Source organism: Poecilia formosa, unplaced genomic scaffold (assembly GCF_000485575.1).
Source record: "Poecilia formosa unplaced genomic scaffold, Poecilia_formosa-5.1.2 Scaffold25, whole genome shotgun sequence".
NCBI classification, from domain to species: Eukaryota; Metazoa; Chordata; class Actinopteri; order Cyprinodontiformes; family Poeciliidae; genus Poecilia; species Poecilia formosa.
The window spans coordinates 2,276,259-2,301,618 of record NW_006799964.1 but is presented as its reverse complement, the minus strand read 5'-3'; the positions used below and the strand labels follow the sequence as shown (position 1 = coordinate 2,301,618).

The window sequence follows — 25,360 nt, the reverse complement described above, 5'->3', positions numbered from 1 at the left end:
ATTTGCTCTGATGTAATGTTTTGATGACATGTTTTCACTACTGTAAGAAGAAAATGATCATAACATAAAGGCTTTCAAACATTCATCTGTGTAAGTAATACATATATAATGTGCTTAATAATATCCTCATTATTAAGCAATTTCAGACTGAAAGCCAGTATAGTGAAGATAACATTCAATTGCTGAGCCAGTTACATTCATTGTCTTGCTTACCTTGTTGTACAAAGGACCCATACACAAACCACATGGAATTGTACAGTGTGGTTGAAGACACTGATCCCATGGGCAGCCGCGGTGGGTTGAGCCAGTTGAGCAAGTACACCAGGATGCCAATGAGGAGCACAGTGCCTGCAATGCACGCCCACAGCGACAGGTCGAAGGGTGCCAGGCAGGCAAACATGTCCACTGTGCGCTCGGCCTTGCGCAGCAGAACGCCCACGGAATAATCCATGTAGCGTGTGGTGAAGTCTACAACACTCTCCCGCTCAGGCGTGATGGTCAGAGCGGAGAGTCCAACATCAGCTCGCTGCGAGAGGCAGAGAAAGAAGAGGAGTGAGAGGTTTGTTCAGGACTATTATACCAAAAGACTAAGCATTGATTTGAGGAGCGACCCTTTGCTCATTTTTTTTAAATCATAATTTTAATTACCTTGTCAGATTTTACAGCTTTCTCAGTTTTAGGCTGTTTATTAATAATTCCCTTTATTAATAAATAATCAGCAACACAAACGTTTCTACTTCGACACCTTCACATACGTCATCAGAGTACACAACTAATGTTTTCCACAGTGTTGCTGAGTGTAACGGTTAGGAAAAAAAAAATCAAAACATAGACTTTTTCTTTCAGAATAACTTTTTACCAATACACATCGTTTGATATCCAACATATGGGTTTATGATTCATGTGTCATTAGGTTTGTTGGCTTTTTTAACCCAAATTTTGTATTTTTGCTGCTGAAATGTAAGTTACATTGCTTTAATCAAGCATTACATTGGATTGTGTTAATATGTAAATAAAGGTATATATAAATTAATTTAAGATAGCATTAGTGCTTACCTGCTAGTCAGAGGTTAGTTCTAGCTACTGCATGCTCAACATCCACACTTTGACCAAAGAATTTAAAGCAAATATAGAAGCAAAAATGAACATTGTCTATTTTGTTGAATTTAAACTCGTCTAAATTCAGTGTTTCATTAATACATAGTTTTAGACATTACAAGGATGTTTTTGCATCATTCATTCTGGCTTACAATGGGGAGCAGTTAGTTGCACAAATGCCCTGGAGCTAGATGGCCCTCAGTCAATAATGAATGTGAAGATGAATAAAAAAATAATTTTAAAAAAGTATAATGAAAAAACTACTGGCAATAAGTAAAGCATAATGGGGAATATTAACAGTGAATACACTTAAGATGTAGCCTTACCAAAGCACCTCAAAATGAGTTTTTCATTAGATGTTTGGTGTGTTATCACTAATCGTTTATTGAGTTGGACTAGATGGAGGAGATGAGCGGAAGCAGAGGAAATCAAAAGAGTGGACCCTGAAAACCTGCAGAAGTGTCAGCACAGGAAGGGCCTCAACAGACAATTTAGCAAATAAATGTGGTGTATGTCATTTACTCCTTGCCGTCGAGAATAAAATTTCAAGTTAACCGAAAATCAATGGCTTTAAAAGTTAAAAACATATAAGCTAGGCTAGGCTAGGACTCCAACATCTGCTCAGCTACACGTGTTTTATTTTTATTAGCTTACTCTCTTTTTATTCTGTGTAACTGGGATAAATTCCATTTTGAAATAGATATGTTTGTTGATTAAAGTGCTTCTGTCCCCAGAGCTTTAAAAACAACTGAAGATATCTGCATAAAGAAGTAAAATGCAGCTGTGAGGTTCTGCTTGTTTTGAAAATCCACAAATAAAATCTGATCATGACAAAGAAAATTATTACCTAAAACAACAACGTCATTTAGTCGCTTGAAGCAACTCATCTTTAGATCGCAGACTAATTTTGTAAAACTATATTGTGAAACATTATTTTTAAGAGCCACTGCAGTCTAACATCCTGTCCCCACAGCCTTTTCCTTTCACACGCAAAAACTTAATAGAAACAAAAACATTTATCTACCTCATGCTAATTTCATACTTCAGTAGTTGAGGAAGAAGACAAAACGCTTAAGTTTGCAAAATGTGTCCTTTCTACTGCATAAACAGAACATCTGAAGAAACCCTGCAGGACGCCTGTTGGTAGAAACAGCACAACAGCATCCATACAAACTGTGTGCTTGTTTTAGTAAGCATGAAATCCCATGCAGATGCATGTGGTCAGTGCACATACAAACTTACAGAAAGAACTGTGGGTAATAATTATCTAATATAATTAGGTTTTGAAGAGATAAACAGTGCTGCTGACTGATGGGGAAAACAAAATTACGTGCACGTTGAGTTTATTTACATCTTGCGCTTGCATGCATGCACATAAATATGGATTGTGCTCAAAGGCTTTCTCTATAATTTTCTGAGGTGCAGTGAAGAAGGGCATGACGAATTTTTAGCACCGACAAGCATTCAAGGTTAAGAGAACGAGAACTTAGTTTCGACAATTGCTTAAACCTGAAACACAGTAAAAAGGAATATATTAATGTAGAGTAAGGCCAAATTTATGTCGATCCATTGACAATGTCAGTCCTGCACAGCAACTTAACAAAAGTCTGCAAGAGTGGATGAGAACATAATGGGAAAATCAAACCCTTCATGCATTTTTTTTTTATTACTCTGTGTCAATAAAACATGTTTTTGCTTATTTTTGACAATGTGCAAATGCTCCAAGTATGGTTTGTTTCATCCAAGGTAATAGTGTTTAGTTTCAACAATTAAAACTACTTACCAGACGTATAGAATTGAACTGAACTTTTTATGTTTCTCAGATCATCTTGGATGTAGTTAATTTAGAACATTTTTGTATTATTAAGACTGATTTCAATCATGATTCATGGATATTAGAGTAATCTACGGATTGTGGGTTTGATTTTGCTCTTTTCTTTTTTGTCACGTTTTTATTTTCTTAGCTCTCCTGAATTATGTTCTATTGATGTGTTTTCATTTTCAATGTTTTGCTGCATGTTTTTTCAGCTGGTTTTACTTAATGCACTTCCCAAACCTCATGTCTGGGAAGAGCATCTATCCGCCTGCCTGTCTATTCTGTTCCACACAATGACTTGATCACATAAATTCTCAATAGCATAAGATGTCCCATTACTGAAGGGATATCAGTGTGTTTGCTGTACATCTGAAAACTATACGTGCTATTGATAAGTATATAAGTGTGAAGAAGCACACTTGTGAAGAAGTGTGATGAAGCATGATTGATTTAATCATTAAAATTCTTATTATTATTATTATTGTTTTTTTAGTTATGATTTTCACCTCACCTTAAAAACCAGTTCCCCCATGAGTCCATTCCATTGGCCGTCGGACTGCAAGCTTCCATATTTGTGGTCTGGAGCCACATAGATCTCGTACTTAAAGCCCAGGTAGTTGGACAGCGCATCCAAGACGTCAATTGAAAAGCCTTGGTACTTCTTTGGTTTCCCAAGCACATTCTCTGACACCATCACAAATGGCTCCTCCTGGAAGGCAACAATCAATCAATTACTAAAAAAGTAAATCAAGGACTTCGTAAGCACACTAATAATTTCAGTGGTAAATTACACATTACTCAAATCTATTCACTCTGAAAGCCTTTTGAAAGAAATTGTGTAAGAAAATATTGAAGTCTTCAAAGGAAGAAATCAAGAAAATAAAATATTTTAGTGGTTACATTAGATGGACAAGACGCAATATGTGAGTAAACTTAGACCATGAGTTCTTTCTTTACATATTATATTTAGATTCTGTTCAGTGGATTGAGTTTTTCCACCACTCTTCTTTTTCTTTAATAAATCTCTATTGATGAGTGAAATGTTGAATGCCTGTACAGTGTGTCCTGAGATTTATGAGAGCCTGTGTGTTATTGACTGAGTATCTACTGCACACATTCTCACACACACATTTACACATAGGCACAAGATATCCCAGATATTCGCTCTGTGGTTTCTAATCCTCGCTAGCTGTGGCAGTTCAATAAGCTATTAGGCAGTGAGTGGACATGCATGCCAAAGCTCTTTCTCGCCAAAAGTATCCATCTATCAATGTAGGAACACCCCTCAACACACACAAGTGTGGCCCCCAAGTAACCTCAAAGGTGCCATAGAATGCTGCCTTTGGTTTCAAAGCAAAAAATGTTGCCACCATTAAAATACTTAATAATTCTAAATAATATCTTAGGCAATTAAGTAAATTAAAATGAATACCCACAGGAAAATCTTCACAGGTTATCAAACAAAAAAGGGTTTATTTCATAATTCATAATTAGACATGTTTGCAAATTAATATTTATTTATTTATTTATTTATTTATTTATTTATTTTTAAAAATTGACGTTGGGTAGCTATGTACAGTCATTCCAACTGAACACTCCTCTAATAATCTCTACAACATGCACTACAATCCAAAAGTTTGGAAGAAAAAAATCACTAAAAAGATCAAAGTTGTAATGGCATACTTTCCAACGAACTACACATTGTCACTGTAAAGTCACTTATCAGAAATCATCTTTACTATAATTATTGGGTTTTGGGTTTTCTTGCTCAGCCAGACTTCAATTTAATAGAGAATCAGCGGAAGGAGTTCAAGATTAGGATGATGGCAAAGAGGCATTCCAGGATCAGGGACTCTGTGCTCCCAGCCAGAGATTAATCATCGAAATAGCAGAGGAAACACAAGAAAAAAATGGTCAAAAATTATGATAAGGGTTTGGGTCTTGCACTTATTATTAGGAAATACGTGATTCGTGTTTAATAGATTTTTTTTTTTTAGTGGTGAGACCTGATTAAAAAATTTTTTATCAAGTTAATTGCAGGGTTAATTGTATTTTCATCAACACCACATACTGACAAAATAAGCAGCATTTTCAATTCAAAAAGCCTTTTTGCTATTAAATTATTAAATAAGCAGACGAATGAGTTCAACATTTGTCAGTTTTAATCTGCCATCAGATTGGTGCAAAGTGCTATCGCCCATTAAGTGTTCAAGTGTTTCAGGAAGCTCTGATCATACTTGTAGCTTCTTTGAAAAAAAAAAAAAATACTTGTTTTGAAACACATTTTGCATTGAGATGGCATTTTAGGCTTGAAAAGCCTTGGTAATAAGATGACTCCTTTTTGCATAATTTGCACACCACAATAGTCTTTTTCCCATCGTCTCGTCAGATTTAAATTATAATCCCAAATGGGCCCCAAAAAAAACAACAGCTTTTTGTTGTGTTTTTGTTTTTGTGTGTTTTTTTTGTGTCTGATTTTTAGGTGTTTTACAAACACACCACACAGATTTTTTCTTTCTTGCTTTGTGTGTGTAAAAAAAAACACAAATGGGATTAACTGCATTTTAAAAAAATGTTCACATCAAAATCTGTGCAATTCAGAAATCAAAATTAACATGTTAAAGTTCCAGTCCTTTTTTTTTTTTGTGTTATAAAATCTCAGTAGAACAGATTGTGTTGTCATTATTTGATAATCCTTTAACAGCGTACAATTGTCCTTTGAGAGATTCCAATCTCATTTGCTATCAGAAACTTCTTGGTTGAATGAAAAGTAATTTTAAATTTAAATTTGCCTGAGATATAAATAATTTTGGGCTAAATTGCATACGACATGTAAACCGATTCATCTTTATCCTTTAACTCTTAAGTTGTGGCTCCTGCGAATCCTATCAACCATGAAACTAAATCTTTCTCTTCTTTCATAGCATTTATTCAGACATGGTCTAGTAATTTCAGTGTAGCCAAAGGTAAATTGAGAAAAGTAGTAAAAATCAATTAAAACAATCCTTTTAATCATTTAGAAAATATATCCCAAAATTCATAATAGTCATAGTGGTTTAAAAGGAAGGCATTATGGTACAAAACCTTGACGTTGCATCCAAGCACGTACCCTTCAGTTAGAGGCAGCTGTTAGAGGGTTGCCTCTCACAGTAAGTTAGAGGCAACCCTTGGATGAAACAAAACAATGTAAATAAAACCAAACTGCATATTGAAGACAAAATGTTCTAGCACTGTTTGAAACTGTTCTTTCACTGGTTTTTCTTAGTAACATTGAAGGTTGCCAAGACAGACTTGTATTCAGGTGTGCCGTAACAATAGTTGACAGCTTCCCCCCCACCTCTCTGTGGCTTATTGACAACAAAATGGACTTTTTCCAACATCTGAAAGGATGAATGCACCTGCAGCACCTTCTGTGTTTTTTGTTTTTTTTGTTAGCTTTTCAAGTCTAGGATTGTGAAAACAATTAATTTCTCTGCAACTATCAGGCAAAACTACTTTTCAAAAAGACACAAACTCTATAAGCAGTATTTATGCTACTTTAATATTTGACACATATTGTTACATTGCAAACACACATTTTTGAGTGACTGCATAGCTTGCAGTCAGTTGCAATGATTTTTTTTTAGGGAAATTATGCTCAATTGGGCTGAAAAAAAGGATTCAGGATGGAGTTTTTTGAGTTCTTATTTCATTTGAAGACAAAAGTTCAAAATCATCTCTTTCCATCGCAAAGATGAACGTCTGTGTGTTTGTTTATAACATAATATTCTAATAAAATAGATTGTGATTGTAATGGTAAAAAAAAAAAAAATATCAGGGCTATAAATAGCTTTGCTTTATAGATCACTTAATTATTTGTGCTTTTTAGCACAAATTTCCTGCATAACTTCCTGTTGCATTGTGTGTATGGAAGAGGGATTAAAATGACAGAGTGGAGACTCTGTCATCGCTTTAATGACAGATAATATGAAATGGTTGGATAGATGGTCTACGTATTTCAGAAGCTGCTGATCTGCTGGGCTCTACTCATACGTTTGAGATCAGAAACTGCTCATCTACTCATGCACAGCCATCGCTTTAATTTACAGAAGATGATCAGAAAAAAATGAAAATGTTCAGTGAGTGGCCGGTGTGTGAATAAGGATGCCTTGTTGATGCAAGAGGTCAGAGGAAGACGAGGAGACTGGCTTGAGATGACAGAAAGGCAACAGCTGCTCAATTAACCGAACAGAGGGACGCAGAATATCACCTCTGAACGGACAACATATCAAACTGCTAAGCAGATGGGCTACAGCAGCAGAAGACAACACGGGATGCCACCCCGTCAGCTAGATAGCAAAGAACTGAAGCATAAAGATTGGACGGTAACAGATAGCAAAATCTGTTGCCTGATCTGATGAACGTTGATTTCAACTGCACCATTTAGACGATAGTCAGAAATTAGGTAAAAACAACCATGAGGCATTGTTCCATCTGTGCCAATGGTTTAGGCACAGATGGGACATCTTTGTCTAAACTGTGGTAGTGTGAAGAATATGTTCTTGGCACAGAAAGTTCCACCTTAATATAGTTTACACAACACACCATGCCAGACTATTATCGTTGACTGTGCCCATCCCTTTAGGACCACACTGCACTCATCTCTTGATGTTTACATCCAACAGGATACCGCACCATGGGCCTGATCTACTAAAGGTTTGATTGTAAAAAAAACAGGTGGAAACTTCACATCACACCTGATCTACAAACAACATAGATCAGGTTTGCAAACAAGATTGTGTAGGCAAATAAGGAGAGTCGCAGGTGCAATAAATTTAGACATTTGATTTAGTAATTTGATGCCCTGAAACTGGCCTCTGTTGCCATTTTAACGATGATTCAGAGCGTTTTACTGAGAAGTAGCTTGTATGATGAGCTCAGCAGACGCCCAGTTCCACCAGCTTTGCTAACCGTTGCTGCCGCTAGTCTGGTGAAGCTGTGTGGGGGAGGTGCGGAGGAGGAGTGCTCTGTTGGGCAGTAGCTTGGTCGAGGACTACAGCTCTAAGGAAGAGATTTGGGTAAATAGACGGTGTTTTGTCAGAGCAAGCGCTAAGGCACCCCTGCACGCCTATCACAGGAGATTCAACGTGAATGAAAGAATCAAAGCAACACTGCATGTGTTTTTGATGACGGAATAACATTATAGCATGATTTAAAGCTAAAGTCAATTTTACATAAGACCCAACTTTTATTGTTTTCCACAACAATGCTGGTGACACTAATTTGTAACACTAATGGGCGCTTTATGTTACCACTTGTGACTTTATTAAACAGTATTCTGTAATTTCTTTCTACCATATTTGCTTTTCTCTTCCTGATATGGTGCCCATCTCAAATTTCCGTCCACACTCATCACTTTCCTCTGCACTAATTTCTTTGGCACAGCAACATTCTGTCTCCTCTTGAATGGGTGTACCACATGTTGTCTCATTGCTGCCTCTGTGCTTCTAGAGGGAAGGACCAGGGGAAAGAACTCCAATTTCCCACAAAAACAAAGTAATGACATTTCAAAAGCCCACGGAGGGGATGCTGGGACTGACAGAGTCATGGTGATTTCACAAAACGGTGAACAATTTCAAAACACTGTGGCTTTGTCTGTCAAACTGATTTTAAAGTATATTTTTGAAAAAAAAAAAAAACTCTCTGGCAGTCTCTGCATAAGATTGTATTTTATATTGTTACAGAAAATGAAATTTCCTTCTGTCATTCTTTCCAAGAGATGAAAAATGTGATTCTAAAAACAAAGGCCTGTGTAGTAACTCTAATGCAAAGTCTTCAGGGTTCTATATTGCTCAATATGTGGGACTTTAATCTTTAGCATCTCAGCAAGAGATGAAAAGCTTTCAGAAACTGGACATAAACACAGTCCTTTCGTGCACTTTTGCATAAGATACTTTGTAAAGATTTCAGAGAGTCAGTTTCTGATTGAAAACATCCATTGAATGAAACAATATCTGGTACAATGATTTGTCTTTTCATAGATGTACATAAAACCAAGACACATAATTATAGGGTTTGTACTGTCTTGTAGTGGTTTTTGTTCCAAAAGTACAGAAGTTTCAAAACTGACTTTTTGAAAATAAATAAATAATAACAAAATATGTTGCTCCCTTACTAGTTCTGGAATGGTAAGCTATTTCAAATAAAAGTCTAAAGTGGCTGAAAAAGATTTTATTTAACGCGTATAAACGAAATAACTAATGAGACAAATGCACTTATGCATTAAAGTGATGCTTAGAAAAAAAAGAGATTGTGTTCCATCTTTTGTTCTGACATCTCAAACCAGCTAATTTACTACATGAATGCAACCATTTTATTAATTATTGAACATTATGTTGGTAGTGTTTTAGGTTGTAGGCAAAAAAACAAGAAAACTTGATTTCACACAAAGAAATGAATGCATCTAATATTTTGTAGCATGCATGATCAAATGCAGAAATTCTCATTAAAAACAATGAAACAGTAATTTGGTTTAGTATCCAACATATTTGCATTTAACATTGCTGCAAACTGTTTTCATCACTCCATTGTCTTTTTTTTCTGATCAAACTTGTGCCACATAAATCATTCAATGTGAGAGAGGCTTGTAAAAGCAGAAAGTTGTTGGCCAGCCTCACATCGTCTTCATTAACTGATAACTTAAAAGAGCTACTTCCTTTAATACTTGGAAAAAATAAGGCTAAGAGTAACAGACTAGCATTCTGAGAGCCAGACTTGACTTTGATTAGAGCTAAGACCATGAGATTTCATGCCATGAGATCTTGTTACACCAGTAGTAGCTTTGGTTGTTGCATTCGCCATTGTCTCCTGAGCTTTCAGTAAAATCTCAGGTTAGTTCAGAGAAAACATTCCATAAGACTTACTTCACCATAGCTGAAGAGAAGAAACCATAAAATATTACAGCAGCAAAATGAGAAAACCACTATTTATTTGAGGTCTCAAGCTAAATTAAAAAAAACAATTAGAGAAAAAAAAAGAAGCAATTATTTAAACTCTAATAAAGATTCCCAACAAGATGTGGCCTGATAAATTAACTCATGTTCCTTTTTGAAACACAGTTATAGCAAGGTTCCTTTGAGTTCGCAGTTGTGGTATATTTCGGTCACTTGTGTAAATGGGGTCATTCAACTGAGGGTTGAGAAAGACCCCGCAAATTATTACTGCGACACAGCCTTTCCTGTTAAATACTGATTTATTAATACAGGCTATAATCAATAGCACTGATTTAAAGTCAACGGCTCTAATAGGTCTATGATCTACTTAGTGATTAACTGCTCAATAACTATTCAACACTGTGTGATGATGGAAAGACTGAATCTGTTGTTGTAAGAGTCTGTCTGTGTGTGTGTGTGTGTGTGTGTGCGTGTATGTGTGTGTGTGTGTGTGTGCATGTGTGTGTGTAGGCGTGTGTGCATATAAATACAAGCTCCCAACAGTTTTCATCTGTGTTTCAGCACAATAAACAAATATTGATGGTCCAACTAAGAAATGCTTGTGCCCCACAGTATTGTTAGAGAAAAAGCAAATTCAGGGGCAAAACCGAAAGAAATAGGTTTCATAAACCCTATAGGAAAACTATTACAGACACATACACACACACACTGACGCATACACACACGGAAGATCAGAACGCACAGCCTCCAACCATTCACAGATGAAAAGAGCTCAGTACATCCAAGCAGTACCCAGGACATTTCACATGGTTTCTGTCTCTCTCACACATACACACATAATGTCTTTCTATCTACACAGAGACTTTGCATTGACTTCCATTCATTTTTCATTAATTTCCATATCCAAACCCTGACTCTAAGCTCTAAACCCTAAACCTAACCTAAACTCAATTCACACCATATTCCTAAACTTAACCCTTAACCAAAAAGAAAACAGAACTTGTTATTATTATTATTACACAAAAACTCACACACACTTACTCAACCTGAGCATCAAAACATAAAACATGAAGGCTGGACCAGAAGTGCAGTACAGAATTTAAATGAGCACAGTCTACTTTTTTGTTGTCACTTTATACTATCACCCTACTTAAGAGACAATACTCAAAAAGCACAGTCCATATCTTTTCTCCCTTTAAAGATTATGAAGATCAAAGACTTCAAAATAAACCAAAAGGGAAAAAAGGAGTAGCAAAGATGTCTAGAATTTATTTCCCCCTCTGTTTCCGAATTAAATGACAGGATATGAAAAATTCACAACAGAAAAACTGTAAAGCACTCATAGGATGTAGTCAAATCGATCCTACAGGTGAAACAGAATAGGTAATAAACAGGACGCCCACTATCATCAGGACTCCAATGGTCTCAGTCAATTTGCTGTTAGATAGCCAAATGGAGTACAATGACAAGTATTAGTATTAATACTGTGTTTTCTCACTATATCCGTATTTCCCCTATGTCCTTGTTTCATTTTCCTTTTCCTATATAAGGACTTAAGATATCTCTTGCTGGATCTCTGCAGACACAGTGTTGGTGGATGGAGAGAGACAGACAGCAAACTAAAAATTGAATGTTTGACATGAAAATAGGGTTAAAACAGGCTATTTTCACACCTATTAACTGGTGAAACCGATCTTCTGTATGTGCGCATGTGTAGATTTGAGTGTTGGGGAGTCCAAAATAAAATAAGACATAGATGCGTTGGTTATTGACTCACCAGAACAGTGACAACTCGTAGCACGACTCCCCTCATGTTGTTTTCCAATTTCCTGTCAGTCAAAGTGCCATTCAGCCCATGAACCGGGTCCCATGTGGCGAGCTGCAAAGTACACCCAAAAAGAGGCACATTAAATCTGAAATGCCAAAAACATGATGACATTTTAGTTTTGATTTACATGGGCAAGTTTTCCACAGTCAAAGCATGTAGTACAGTAGGTTGACTTAAATTTCTCAACATGTAGAGGGGTATATTTTGGACACTTAATATATTGAATTTAAACACATCTGACTTATACGCTGCACCCAAATGACACCGATAACATTCATATTTCAACTCAACCAAAATAATCCCAATTAATTGTGGCAGTTAGTTATTAAATATGAAACAGTATGCATGATGGTGCTCAAACCTGTAGAGATCTTGAAATGTCTTTATAGCTCTGTGGTTTCAGTAAATAGTGCCTACAGCTTTACAATCCTTTACGCACTGATTTGCAATGACATTGGGTGTACACAGTTGATGAGTTGTGCTTTTGTCATGGTTTGTGAGTGAGTATATCCTAAGGGTTATGCAGGAGTGAACGCAATCCGGTAACCAAAACGAGGGTTTGGGGCCCATCTACAAAAAGAAACCACTGGTAAAATTCCCGGCAGGTGTTTTAATAGTTTTCTGCAAATGTCTTTTGTGAATTTGTATACTGTATATTTTTATATAAAATGCACCAAATTTCCTTCCGAAAAAAAAATCAAAAAAAAAAAATCAGAGGAATCATAAAGGGAATCATAAAGTAATTAGTCAAGAACATGGGAGAAATAGTTAAATGTAAAGGTTAGTAAATGAGCCTAAACATTAGAGGAATGTGGTAAAGAACAACATTGGTGAACTGAGTACAAATGTTTGTTTTGCAAATCAACATTTATTTTCTTATGTGAAGAATTTCTAAAACTTATTTGTTCCACCAAATGATGTCAATTCTAAGCAATTACGTTAAATCAAAAACATTATTTTAATCAGATAATTAAAAAAATATTTTTATCTGAAAAGTCAAATTATTCCTATCAGAGATGCACTTTTGATAATCGGATTTCAGAAAAAAAAAAAGAAAAAAAAGTTCAGATTTTCTGGAACTCAAAAGGTGCTGCAAGGCTCTGACCCAGACTTCGATGTCTATCAAATTGCATCATAAACGTCCAGTCTTTTCCCCAGGACCACATTATATAATCTCTGTACTGCCTTATGCTTTCAATAAAATATTATTTTTAGCTTCAAAGATCAAAGTAGGCTGGCTTCCCTGTGGACAGAGAACCAGTAGGAAAGAAATAAGTGATTTAGCTGTCTGCTACCCAAAGACAAACACACAGCTACATAAACACACTAGGAAGCACACACAGAATTAAACAGCTTGGTTTCTGCTTAAGACACACACGCACAAACTGGGGGAAGGAAATGTCAGATAATCCATTTTTCAAAAGGTTAAAGTTACTGTTGGTTGTAAGATTTAAGTCATTTTTTTTATCAATTCCCTTTTGGGACAGATACTTATGGTAATACTTATCTGAACTGGTTTCTTTTATGAAGCTCTATTTGGTTAACATTTTATTGAATTTCTGAAGCATTTTCCCAAGAAAAGAATGTAACAATGGATTCGTGGTCCCCTAACAAGAATATGTTGGTAGATGTGGAGCTGGAACAAAAGCCTAAATCAAAATTAATCAAAAGCCTAAATATTGGCAGTACAGCAGTTGACCAGTGTGCCACTGAGAGAAGGAAATTGCATTTTATTTGCATCCTAATGGGAGATTTTGCAAAGTCTACAATTTATGTATTTTATCAAAGCACACTGTGAAGCGTGTCATGAGAAATGATTACCATCGTTTCTTTTCGACTAATCAAAAATAGTATTTGTGAAACACTTGGATAATCAAAAGGAAACCAACTACTTGGTCTAAGAACAAACGCTGCACCCCCACCTACTTTAGAAAATTGTAGATCTATTTTTGCTAAGCCTCTCATTCAGGTAAATGTTCCACATACTTTGCTTCGTAGGTTTTTTTTATTTTTTTATTTCACACATTCAGTAGTTTTAATATTTTTGTAACTAATGATTCTCATTTGCAGTGGCCTTGATGTTTTAAAAATGAAACAGAATGCTCTCTTGACATAAAACTCTTGTTATGTAGGGAGGGTCTTTGGTGCAAAGAGCTGCTATATTTAATCACTTATGTGAACAGCAGCCTATATGTTGCTTATTTAAAGGCTAAAACAATGAAACCAGTTGCTTGAAGCAAAATGAAACTAGGTAAGATAGCATGGGTCTTGTGCTACATGTTTATTACTGGAAAAATAAAAAGACATGTTCTCTCAAACTATATAACATGTATGACATCGATGAAAATGTGTACCAAAAACTTTACATCACATGCTATCTTAGTTTCAGCCTCGAGGTGGAGATGTGGAGCCTGCATGAAAGCCTGAGCTCTGGCACATTTTATAAAATAGAAGAGTTTTTTGTAATCTTGCTGGGCCAACATACATTTAATCTGAATGAAGACCAAACTCTTGGAATTCTTCTGAACACTTTGCCAGTGTCACTGCAGCCCTTCATCATTTTGTAAAAATGTAAGAATGTGTCCTACTTCTCACTCATATGTTGTGTGGCAGTCCAGTTGTACATGCATATCTGTATCTGATTCCTAAAACTTGCATATCAGGAAAACCAGTTTACCCTAGAAGGCTAAACGGATATTAAGAAGCAAGATGGTAAAGTAACTCAAGGTAAGAAAAAGATGAATGGCAGCTGGGTAATTTATTAGAAAAACAAGATAGTGATGGAAGGGTGAGACCAGACTTTAGTTGCTGATGCAAGTGATTTAAATGTGTATATAATTAATTATGTAGGACACAATACAATAAAATATATCAGACAGTGTTGACATAAAGTAGCTGATATACAGCACACCAAAAACACAGACACTTTGTCATTTATTCATTTTATCTGATGAAAGCAAACCGGTTGTGAGAGGACGTGTCCTGAACTGTGACAGGGAAAGTGTTTTCCTAATGAAAAACAAAGGTGAAATGGATGGATAAATCATTTATAACAAATGCAGTTTTAAGTTTCAGAAAGTAGAATTTACCTTGGAATAGTGTTTTTTTTTATTTAGGGCCAAACCCCTAAATGAAAAGCAAAGAACACTCAAATGGAAATAAGTAAACCTTTGCAAAATACACTTTCAACTGCGCACTCTAATACTGTTAGACAAAGAGCTGCTGAGCTCTGCTGAGCTCAAACCCCTTTATTAAAAAGTCAGGATGATTGAAATGAGAAATATTAACAACAATGAATAGCAAGCAAAAACCAAACAAAGCAGTTTTATTATATAGATGTTTGACTTTAACATCTATATAACAAATGTCTTATAAATATAACTGTCTTTAAAGGCTAGACAGTCTTCTGTTGTGATCGGGAGTTACCTAAAATTGATCCTTATGCACTGTGATTGTAAAATGAGATTTCCCTAGATACTTTATTGATCATTTAGATGGATTGTAAGGCAAACGTAAAAAAAAGAAAGAAGTTATGTTAAATTGACATCCTAGATGTTTTGATGTTTTGCATTAAAATTGTGAGTATTTCATAGTGATTGAATAAAAATATTGACTGGCCATAAATTTGTTTTTCTAATTTCTAAAAGTGAGCTTTTCCTTCAAAAAAAAATTATATATATACATACATTTAATGTTTTTATCTTTTTTAATCTTTCTCAAAATGTCTTTCTTTTTCTCACTGTTTAGTCAATGTCACATGCTGTTTTTATTTTAATTATATAAAGCACTTTGCTGCTGAAATGTGCTATACAAATAAAATTTGATAGTAAATTTTGATATATATATATATAGCATATGTGTTATTTTTTGCACTGATACTGGGTCATTTCCCCTTTGTAGGACAATAAAGGCTGTTTCTATTTCATTATATTCTATAAATTATAAATATTTCTTTACTTCTTATTTTGGCTTATTTACGGTTAGCTGAGATATACCTGGTAAAACACTTAATGCTATTGTCATTTATTTTTGACAGAAGCATTTCCTTAATCATAACAGTGAGAGAGTGCTGTCTTCATTTCCTCTCTGCTATCCAAGTGGAAGACAAAGAGGAAATGAAGACCAACAGAGCAAAGTCAGTGAAGTAAATTACAAAAAGTTATATTTAGATAAAATTGAATTTATCTTCATGTCCACATTTTTTGCTTTAATGTAACACAAAATAGTCCTTGTTCGTGGTCAAATAAGTAAGGACCTCTATCGGCAGCCTGACTGCCAGTGCCTGAGTGGCCCAATGCCTCCGCTTGTCTTCATAGCTGCGGATGAAAGGCTCATTCCTCCCTCAGACATTGAAATAAACCTGCATTTGCAACCTATGTACAGACTGAAAGTTGAAAAGACTGGAACGGTACCTTTCTGGTCTTCTCAGACAATAAATAATAAAAATAATGGCGAGGGAGGAATCCTGTGTTTACATTTCATCAAGTCACAAAGTCATCTTTCGGTGACCTAGAGTTCTTGTTACAGTACCGTATGTCTGCCGCTTGTTTCAACAGCACATGAAGGTACAGCTGTAAATAGGCATTTTACACTATTGCATGCACAGTTTGATCCTCAGCTGAGACAGGCTGCTTGGATATTTGGAACATGTCAAAAAAATTACACAGCTGAGCTCAGCCATATCTACCGCACATATTTTCAGCACTCCTGCAACTCAAAAGTTTCAACAATGGTCCAGAAATTACATAATATTAACATCACACTGTATTATGCAGATGTTGTGTTTACATTTTCAAAGATCTACTCACCTCAGCTTACTGAATGCTTGAACTATTTGGACCTTATTTCTGATTAACTCATGTAATTATTCCTTGGTTACTTGATACAGACTGTAGAGCAGTGGTCTCAAACTGCATTCCTCTAGGGTCACAGTCCTGCATCTTTTTGATGTCTCCCTGCTTCAGCACACCTGGCTCTATTATAAACTCATTAGTAGAGCTCTGTGGAGCTTCACTGCATGCTAGTGAGGCAGTTTTGCTATTTAATTTAAGTGAGTAGGACAAGGGATACATCTAAAAGTTGCATGACCAACACCTTGGATGAATGTTAAATCTGCAGTATGTAGCTTTTATTAAAAAATAAAAAATAAATAAAAAATTACCATGTCATGACAATTTGATATGGAGCAGATAATCTGTGAAAATGTTTAGCTTCTCTGCCTTCTCCTGTGGTTCTGCAGTCTGCTTGGTCAGAAACAACCAATGAGAGCCAAGAGGAAGGGCCTCAATGGCATTCACAGCCTCCCCCTTTCTCTCTGCTATTCTACAGGTGGTTCACTATAACAGATCCATGAAGGCTAAGGCTAGTTGGAATGGCTACTAATGACAACAGATACACAGTTTTCCTGTAACATTAAGTATTTTGTCCGCCATTAGTACATTAAGCAGCACATACACAGGTTGATTGATAGCACTAAGACCTTCCTCCTGGCTCTGATTATTACAATTATCAGACTGTAATAGTAGCACTTGGAGGTGGAGAAGCTCAATCTTTTAACAGATTATCTGTCTCATATTATATTGTTACAACATGGTGACATTTTTAACAAATATCTATAAAACACATTTTTATAAAAAAATTACGTATTGCAGCTTATACACAAAAACCAAAGCATATATACATGTGCACATACACAAACACACTGAAATCACTTCAGATGACAGCTGAAAAGGCAGACAGAATGTGTAAATTTTAACGTTCTTACTACATGCACACAAATACACACAGAAGCACACAGACACAGAAACCTTGGGGATTTTAAGAGATGTGTAACCACACATATTTAAAAGTAATTGGCCCATTGACCATTGCAGTGTGGGGACAAAAGAGTGATTTATTGTTACAACAAACCCTTTCACTCTACAGACCTCACCGACCCATCTTACACACACTCACACAAACATCAGACACCGTTCTGTACGTATACACATTGACAAACTCTAAGGAGTTCCTGGAGTTTTTAAGCATGTCACGCTTTGTTTGTCTTTGGCAAACACATTAAAGGACATTCTTTAGCAAACTGCAGCTTTTAGTCAGATTGTTACACAAATGTTTCATAGCATATTCAAAATGCAATCGATATCAGATGACATTTTTGGGAGAATGGGAAAAGTGCACAAAGGACTGACAGTGATACACAGCTGAAACCTAATTAATGTGCATGGGAAGTTGAAAAAGTAAAATAAAATGTCTGAATAAATGTCAAAAATTGTGTGCTACAGTCGGCCTCACATTGGTCCATGTAGGCAAACAAAACTGGACTAAGGTCCTTTCAGTCCTGTAACACTCCTGTGACTTGCAAAGCAGTCATGTTCCTCCATAGCAGTTAAGCACCAGTCTCCAGGCAGAAGCACAGACAAGCTGCAGAGCAGGTTTATGCCCTTTTTGTTGTCTGTGCTCTCTTCTCCTTTTATTCCCTCAGCACTCTGCTGGTAGATCGAAAAACAGTAAGAATCTCCAAGTCTTTCTCCTCCTTCATCTGAACTGTCTCTCTCTATCAGACAGCACAGAGGGACAGTTTGTAGCAATAAGAGAGTCCAGGCTGCAGTGGTATGAGGGCACTGCACAACCAGCTGCCAAATCTCACTTCACAGTCTTTATACAAATATACTCTGACATGGAACCCAGACTGAACTGCAGTTATTCTAGACTTACTTCATGTGTAAAATTAGAGTATACAGAGCTGTATCTAATAATTTTTGATTCAATTTTAGTTAACACTGCTGTTTTGTGACAGATAAATAACTAAATAAAACTGCCATATTTGATAAAAAAGAATAACCTTGAATAAAAAAGGCAATTAGCCATTGAACTACTTGCAGCCCAACAAAAAATATGGATTTTATCAAAACTATGGCAAAAGCCAATGAAGGTGATCTTATAGGAAATATTAAAAAAAGGGAACACATTACTGAAGTTTTGGAGAGAAAGGTTACCTGACAAATCTCCCAAAATTTCCCTCTATCCTTTTTTACACAAAATCACGCATTTGCAGAAAAAAAAATGCAACAGTTCAGGGGACTCATTTATGGAACTATCCTCTAAAGAACATACATTTAAATGAAGACAAAAAAAAAAAAAAAAAAAAAAACATCCTGCACTGAAAAAAACAACATGATCAGTAGCACAGCTTCCACATTGTCATCTAAAGTTCTATTTTTGCCCCAAAATTTATGCATGTGGTGCCTGTATCTTTCCCTTGAAACATCCACATTCTAGATTAAATTGCTGCTGTAAAGCATCGTGTGAATGCTAATGCATTGACATGAGACTGCCAACATGTCACTCCCAAACACATCCCGAAAAGTGAGCATCAAATGGACTTGTCAAAAATCAAGGCGCTTCTGCAGAGTAAAATGTTTGCAATCCAAGAACACTGATGTAATACACCAGCATTTGGCAAAGCTTTTACCCTGTGATGATAGGGATAGAAGGAATCAGACTGCAAGGTTTAAACCATGCCAAAATAACACAAACTTTTAAAAGCGTGTATAATAGTTTGTATCTAACATTTTAAAATTAAAGTTTGAAAGATAAAATCTTTTATTCACTAATGGTTTGTTGTACATCAATAGAGGTGAAGTTACTATACGTACTGTAAACATAGATATAAATGCTATCTTTATGTATTGACAAGTAATCAGTATGTGAGGGAATAAATGTAAATGCATTTTCACTGCAGGTTCTCCACTGCCCACTCTTGCAGCAAAATTTGTGTATTATTTGCAGTCATTTCACAGGCAAAACCACATTGTCTCATTAAAAACACCTGGCATTTATTTTGCTATTTTCTACAACTTATTTTGAGATTATTAAATTAATTAAGATAATTTAATCAGTTTGCCTTGTTACTGTACCTGGAATAAAAATAACTATTGTTGTTAATATTAGCTTGCTGAAAAACTGTCTTTTTTAATTTTTTTTATTTAACCGTCTGCTACAATCTACAGCATGCAGGAACTATGCACATGTGAAAGTGAAATAAATGAGGTCACATCCCAAATGAACAACTGTGGTGAATACATGCCATTCGCAAAAGCAGTAGGTAAATGATAAATATTAAAAATAGTCAAATTCGTAGGACTAATTAGCTCAAAATAAATGTTTAGATCTTCAATGGAAACATGCTTCACTTAAAACAAAAAGGAAAAACATCTAAATGATGAGATAACTGTATGAGCATTAGCTAAACAAAAGTCTAATAAAAAAAAAATCCCAATAAATATAGAAAATAAGCAAAGGATCCATCCATCTGGCCATTGTCTTTTGCCAAATGAGTTCGTTTCTCAGAGGTAACCAGGAGAAAAACACAGACATCCCTTTCCCTCAAGGCGGACCCCAAAGCTTTCTCAGGCTGTAAGGGAAATATAATTTTGCAGTGAGTTCTGGGTCTGCCCCAGGCTCTACTACCAATGAGATGTCCCCAGAAAGTGTTCAAAGATAGACAGGCATCAAAGTCAAGCGATTCCTTTAAGTACAAAGAGCAGGAGCCTTATCCTTCTGTATAATTACATTTAAAGTCCTCTGTATTGCAAGCATAGCCCTTTCCTGCTGTTTCCTACTGTAAACCTTCGAATTACAGCATTAAAAACAAATGTAATTCTAGTAGTTCATGGTAACAAACCAACTTAAATGTACTTTACTTTATAACCTGTATGATAAACCGTGATTTACTGAATTACAAATGAGATATGACATATTTGTACCGAATCCTGCAATAGGTTGTTGTGTTGTGGCTATTTACATGAACATGATTCAAACATTTTAGCAATCTACATTTGTCCACTTTGTCATATAAGCCTATATGAATTGCATAAAAGACTGATTTTATATATATTGGATTATTTGCTGAAAAATTTTCCTCTAGTAAACTACACATTTATGTCTGGTAAGCCACTATTTGAAACCTTCTTTCTCATATACACAAATACATTCACAACACTGCACACTAATGCCACTAAAGTCTATACAAACCAATCATTAACAACAAGCTCTGGTCTGATTTCCCAGATGAACAGCAAGTTGCTGCCTGCTTGAATTGCTGGAATAGTATTTCACTATGGCTCAGTCTGGGTGTGTTATGTACATTTACTTCAAACGTTGCGCCTTCAATGTGCATTCAAATACCAAAGTTTAAATTGATTAATACTTTTATGATTAAAATGCATATCTTTTAATTTGCTTTCCGCTTGGTTCTTTTTAATTGACAAAGAAAGAAATGCTTCATAAATAATTGCCTTGTTTCAAAATTATGATTAATGTAATGACTTCCTAGAAAAATGTCTTTTAAATCAATTAGCCTCTGAGTTTCAGGTATGGTTGGCATTTGGAATTATATCACCTTTGTTACTAACAAAAACCAAATCCTCAAAAGTACATTGTAGATATTTGTTTCATATTATGATTTGTTTTACATTTTGTATACATTTGTTTTCATTTAATAATCCTCATTCAGAGTGCAGACAAAACTTCAATAAAACAGGCCAAACAGAAAGATAAGAAAAGCACCTGTCATCTTGCCAATTTTGTTTTAGGCTGCACTGCGTTAACTCCTTTCTAAGGAAACTAAAAGAGGGGCGAGCTGATAAACACGGGAGTAAAATGATGAAAAGCCTCCAAAAAAGGTTAGAAGATGCACTAGAGTTTGACCTGATTGATTATCTGCATTATTCTTCATTGGTGAAAATGACTGAGAAAGTTATCAAGTGTGTCTCGTCTTTTTAACATTTTCTTTCCTTCATTAATCGTTGCTTGATGTTTACTTAGTGCCGGTATTGGATACAAGAGGGGCAGCAAATTAGCCTGTATGTCTTGTTCCCCTTTCTGTAATCAAACTCAATATTTTAGCAGAGCCACACAGCCTTTGTCCTGTTCTGTCTTTCATGGTCCTCTATGTACACTATGCACATCTCATAAAGCTTTGTAAAGATGTGCAGGGATGAATGCAAGTCCATATGACCTGTTTGCAAAAAGTTAAACAGAAAAATCAAAATGCCCATTTGTCATACATAATTCATGGACATACATGTGGACTCAGAAATTATACATGTACATGTAATGAATAATTAAATGTGCCGTAGCAGTGTGCATTCAAATCACCAAAAAAACCATGAGGTGGAACATTATATCACTTCTCTCTGATACTTTTTAATTTGTGGGGGAAAAAAACTGAAAAATAAGATATGATTTCACAATTATATTCTGACATTTACAGACAAGAGAGTTATCTGGGTCAACACTAAAACGCTGCAGATTATGAAAGACAAGTTGCTTCTCAATTTTTCAGAAATCTCAATCAATCCCCCCTTTAAATCTAAGTTAGGGCTAACAACCATACAAGTTCACAATATTTCTAAAAGTAAATTTTCAATCACTTGACATGCATAATTTTGCTTTGTGGGTGAAGGCATGGCAAGATCCTAACAGGGGACTCATCATAAGTCTGCTTGGTCTTCTTTTCTGCATTAGTGGATTTAGATACGTTTTTGACGTTTAATAGTTTTTCAGTTCGAGCTTCTTGAGGACATTGATCAGGCAGATTTCTTGTTCTCTTTCAATGTAGTTCAAAAGGATTCCTGCAAAACGTAAAATAAAAAAAATCTAACCATTGCAATCCAACCTAACTCTACACAAATGGCTTCTGTGTAATTATCATTATCACATTATAAAGACATTTACCTCACAGTTTCACTTGTAGTCAAGATGTCCTTTTTACAATTGCGGAGAATAAAAACACACATTACAAAGTGACAAATTTGTTAGGAAACACAGAAAGAGTGAAAAATTACATAAAAGAATACAAGGTACTTAAAGCAACATCTCTTCATCTATTCTCGGTTCTCTTTGTTTAATTTACACAAGTCCTCTTTGCTCTATCATCAGACTCCATAACGTTGATTAGCATTCTGACTCTGATGACACATAGCTGAATACATGTTTCTGCTGATATTAATCTTGTAAATCATTTCATTGAAAGTCTGACTGGTGTCAAATGCTGGTTGTCCAGGAAATTATCTGAAGTTGAAGGAGCAAAAAACAGATTTTCCGTGTAGGCTCCAATGGTTTGAAAAATCTCACTTAGCCTCTTTTGAATCCTTTGTTGTTTAATCCCTGCGGGCATGTTAAAAACCTAAGTGTCAGCTGGATTTTCACCTTCATTTTCAGAAACAAGTATAATACATCACGGCCTGCATTTTATCACCTTAAAATCAGTTACAACCTGACGGTAAATGGCCTGTACTTGCTTAGTGTTTTATCAAGTGCAGAGAACCTCAAAGAGCATCACACTACACTGAGTCATTCACCCACACACACACACACACACACGCGCACACGCACACACACACACACACACACACACACAGATTGTGGTAAGCCTACTGAATAGTAGCCACAGCTTCCCTGTGGGAAGTCTGACAGAGTCAGGGCTGCCTTACACCGACACCACCGGGCCCTCTGACCAACATCAGCAGGCAAGGCGGGTTGAAGTGTCACGGTCAAGGACAGAACGACAGAAGCGGATGGAGCGGGAATCGAACCGCCAACCCAACAAATTCCTGGACAAAAAATGTCAACTGCCTGGTGTCAAAGTTAACAATGATAGTTGTATAAATATGTGCTATAAGGAGCATTTAACAGATTGTGCCAAGTATAGGTCAATCTAAAAGCACTTTCAACACCTTTGAGACATGAATCAGGTACAGCAGGGTGGAACTGAGCTGTAGTCACAGAGCCATGTATTCTCCTCTTTTCTAATACGGTACAAATTAAATTCAGGTCACATAATGTTCTTCTGTTTGCTCTGGTGTAGCCGTTTCCTGCCTGCCATTTTCCACCTAAGAAAAACCAATATATATTTTTCAACAAAGTGCTCTGAGATGGGTAACGCTACCTGTTCAGAATGTCAATTGTTGAAGTAGTTACTGTTTGAAAATTACCAGGCTACACATTTTCAAACATTTATGGGAAACTAAATCTAGCATTCATACCTCATGAGTTCACTATGTTTCATGGTTCGGGGGTGCTGTGCACGACCCACGTATTGAGGCCCTAGTCCTCATGGCGGTGGTTGCAGGTTCGATTCCCGGCCTGGTGACATTTGGCACATGTCTTCCCTCATTACCCTGTTTCCTGTCAAACTACTTTCAAATAAAGGCCACTACAGCCAACAAAACCTTTTTAAAAAAGTTTCATAGTTCAATCCATTGATGTTTCATGGTGTTGACAAGCTCCTAATGACTCGACTCTACATCTTTTAAGGCTTTGACTTCTTGCTGCTCACGTTACTTTTGACTTTAAGGAAGATAAATATTGATTAAAATGAGGCCTGTCGCAAAAAGCAGTGAATCATTTCAGGAATAAGGCCTCCATACATGGACCTCGTACTGATTTTTCAGGTTTGCAAAAGATACACCAAAGCAGAAGGCCAGAGTGGATGCTGTGCGGATGAAAGACTGGAAACCGACTAAGCATAGCCAGCTATCCTAAGATTCTGCATTTTCTGTATCTCTCAGTCTATGGAGATACGTAGCTTTTGCACCTAAAATGCTCTAGCTGAAAGAGGATGTCACACCATCAATATTTTGTCCTGCCAAAAGCAAAAACACTGCGGCCATGGCGCGATCTCTTGTAGCAGCCATGACAAGACCTTTTCAGCAACACCATGAGCCAAAGGAATACGCAAAAATTTAACTGGAGATTTGTGTTTATAAAGACTATTAATTAGGAACATAATCAGTCAAACCATTAGACTTGGTCGGTGTTCTGAATAGACCAGGATCTGAACTAAAATGACGGAGATAAAGATGTAGACTCCTATTGAAAAGATGCCATTAGATTTCAAATGTATGAATGAATATACTTTATTTATCCCTGAGGGAAATTCACAATTGAATTATTATATTCCACAGTTACTGCCCCCTTTATTTGACCTTACAATGATTTATATAAAAAAAAGAAGACTAAAAAATGGTAATTTACACCCATGTGGCACCTCTTGTTCATTATCCAAAAAGCAACACTATGCATCTCAAACAATAGGGGTTACGATTCATTTAAGGGCAGCCACTCTAACTGGGGATATTGAGACTTGTAATCTTATTTTTTATTATCTAGGGATGCACAATACCATTTTTTTTAATAGTGAGTACTTACGTTTAAGTACTTACCGATACTTAGTACTGATTCAAGTACTACTAAATATCAATACACTCATTCCAAGTAACTTATAAATTATTTATCTAATATTTATGTATCTATTATTATTAACGGTTTCACAAAACACACTTTGTTATAAATATTCTCCTACTAGTGAAGAATAATCTAGTACACTTTTGAAGTCTTGAAGTTTTATAGTTTTTAAACGAGAGCAGATTAAATCTACTGAAGGTGGAGAAACAAATATGTTGAATTGCCCTTTATCCATTTCCAAAATCGGAAGCTGCAGTCATAAGCCAACTTTAGCTCTGTTCATGTTTGTGTCATTAATGTGGAGGCGGGAAGGAATCTCATACTTTGACTCCAATACAGAGAGAGGATCCCAAATCCCCACATGATCAACAACAGATAATGGTTGGCCATCAACAGGACAGTATTGGGTAAGAGCCTCTGTGATTTTTACTGTGCAAG

At 35.9% G+C, this 25,360-nt stretch overlaps 1 protein-coding gene across 5 annotated transcripts in view; it reads right to left on the bottom strand.

Moving 5' to 3' along the window:
- Window positions 1–25,360, bottom strand: part of grid2 (glutamate receptor, ionotropic, delta 2) — a 437,740-nt gene that overhangs the window by 108,563 nt on the left and 303,817 nt on the right. For all 5 annotated transcript variants that reach the window (XR_001661638.1, XM_016669506.1, XM_016669505.1 and 2 more), the window contains 3 exons: window positions 11,624–11,725; window positions 3,426–3,623; window positions 214–526 (listed from right to left, as the gene is read on the bottom strand). Coding sequence is in view for 4 of the 5 variants with exons in the window: in XM_016669506.1 (XP_016524992.1) it covers window positions 214–526; window positions 3,426–3,623; window positions 11,624–11,725 (613 nt within the window). In the remaining variant the exon portion in view is untranslated. The remainder of the gene's footprint in view (window positions 1–213; window positions 527–3,425; window positions 3,624–11,623; window positions 11,726–25,360) is intronic.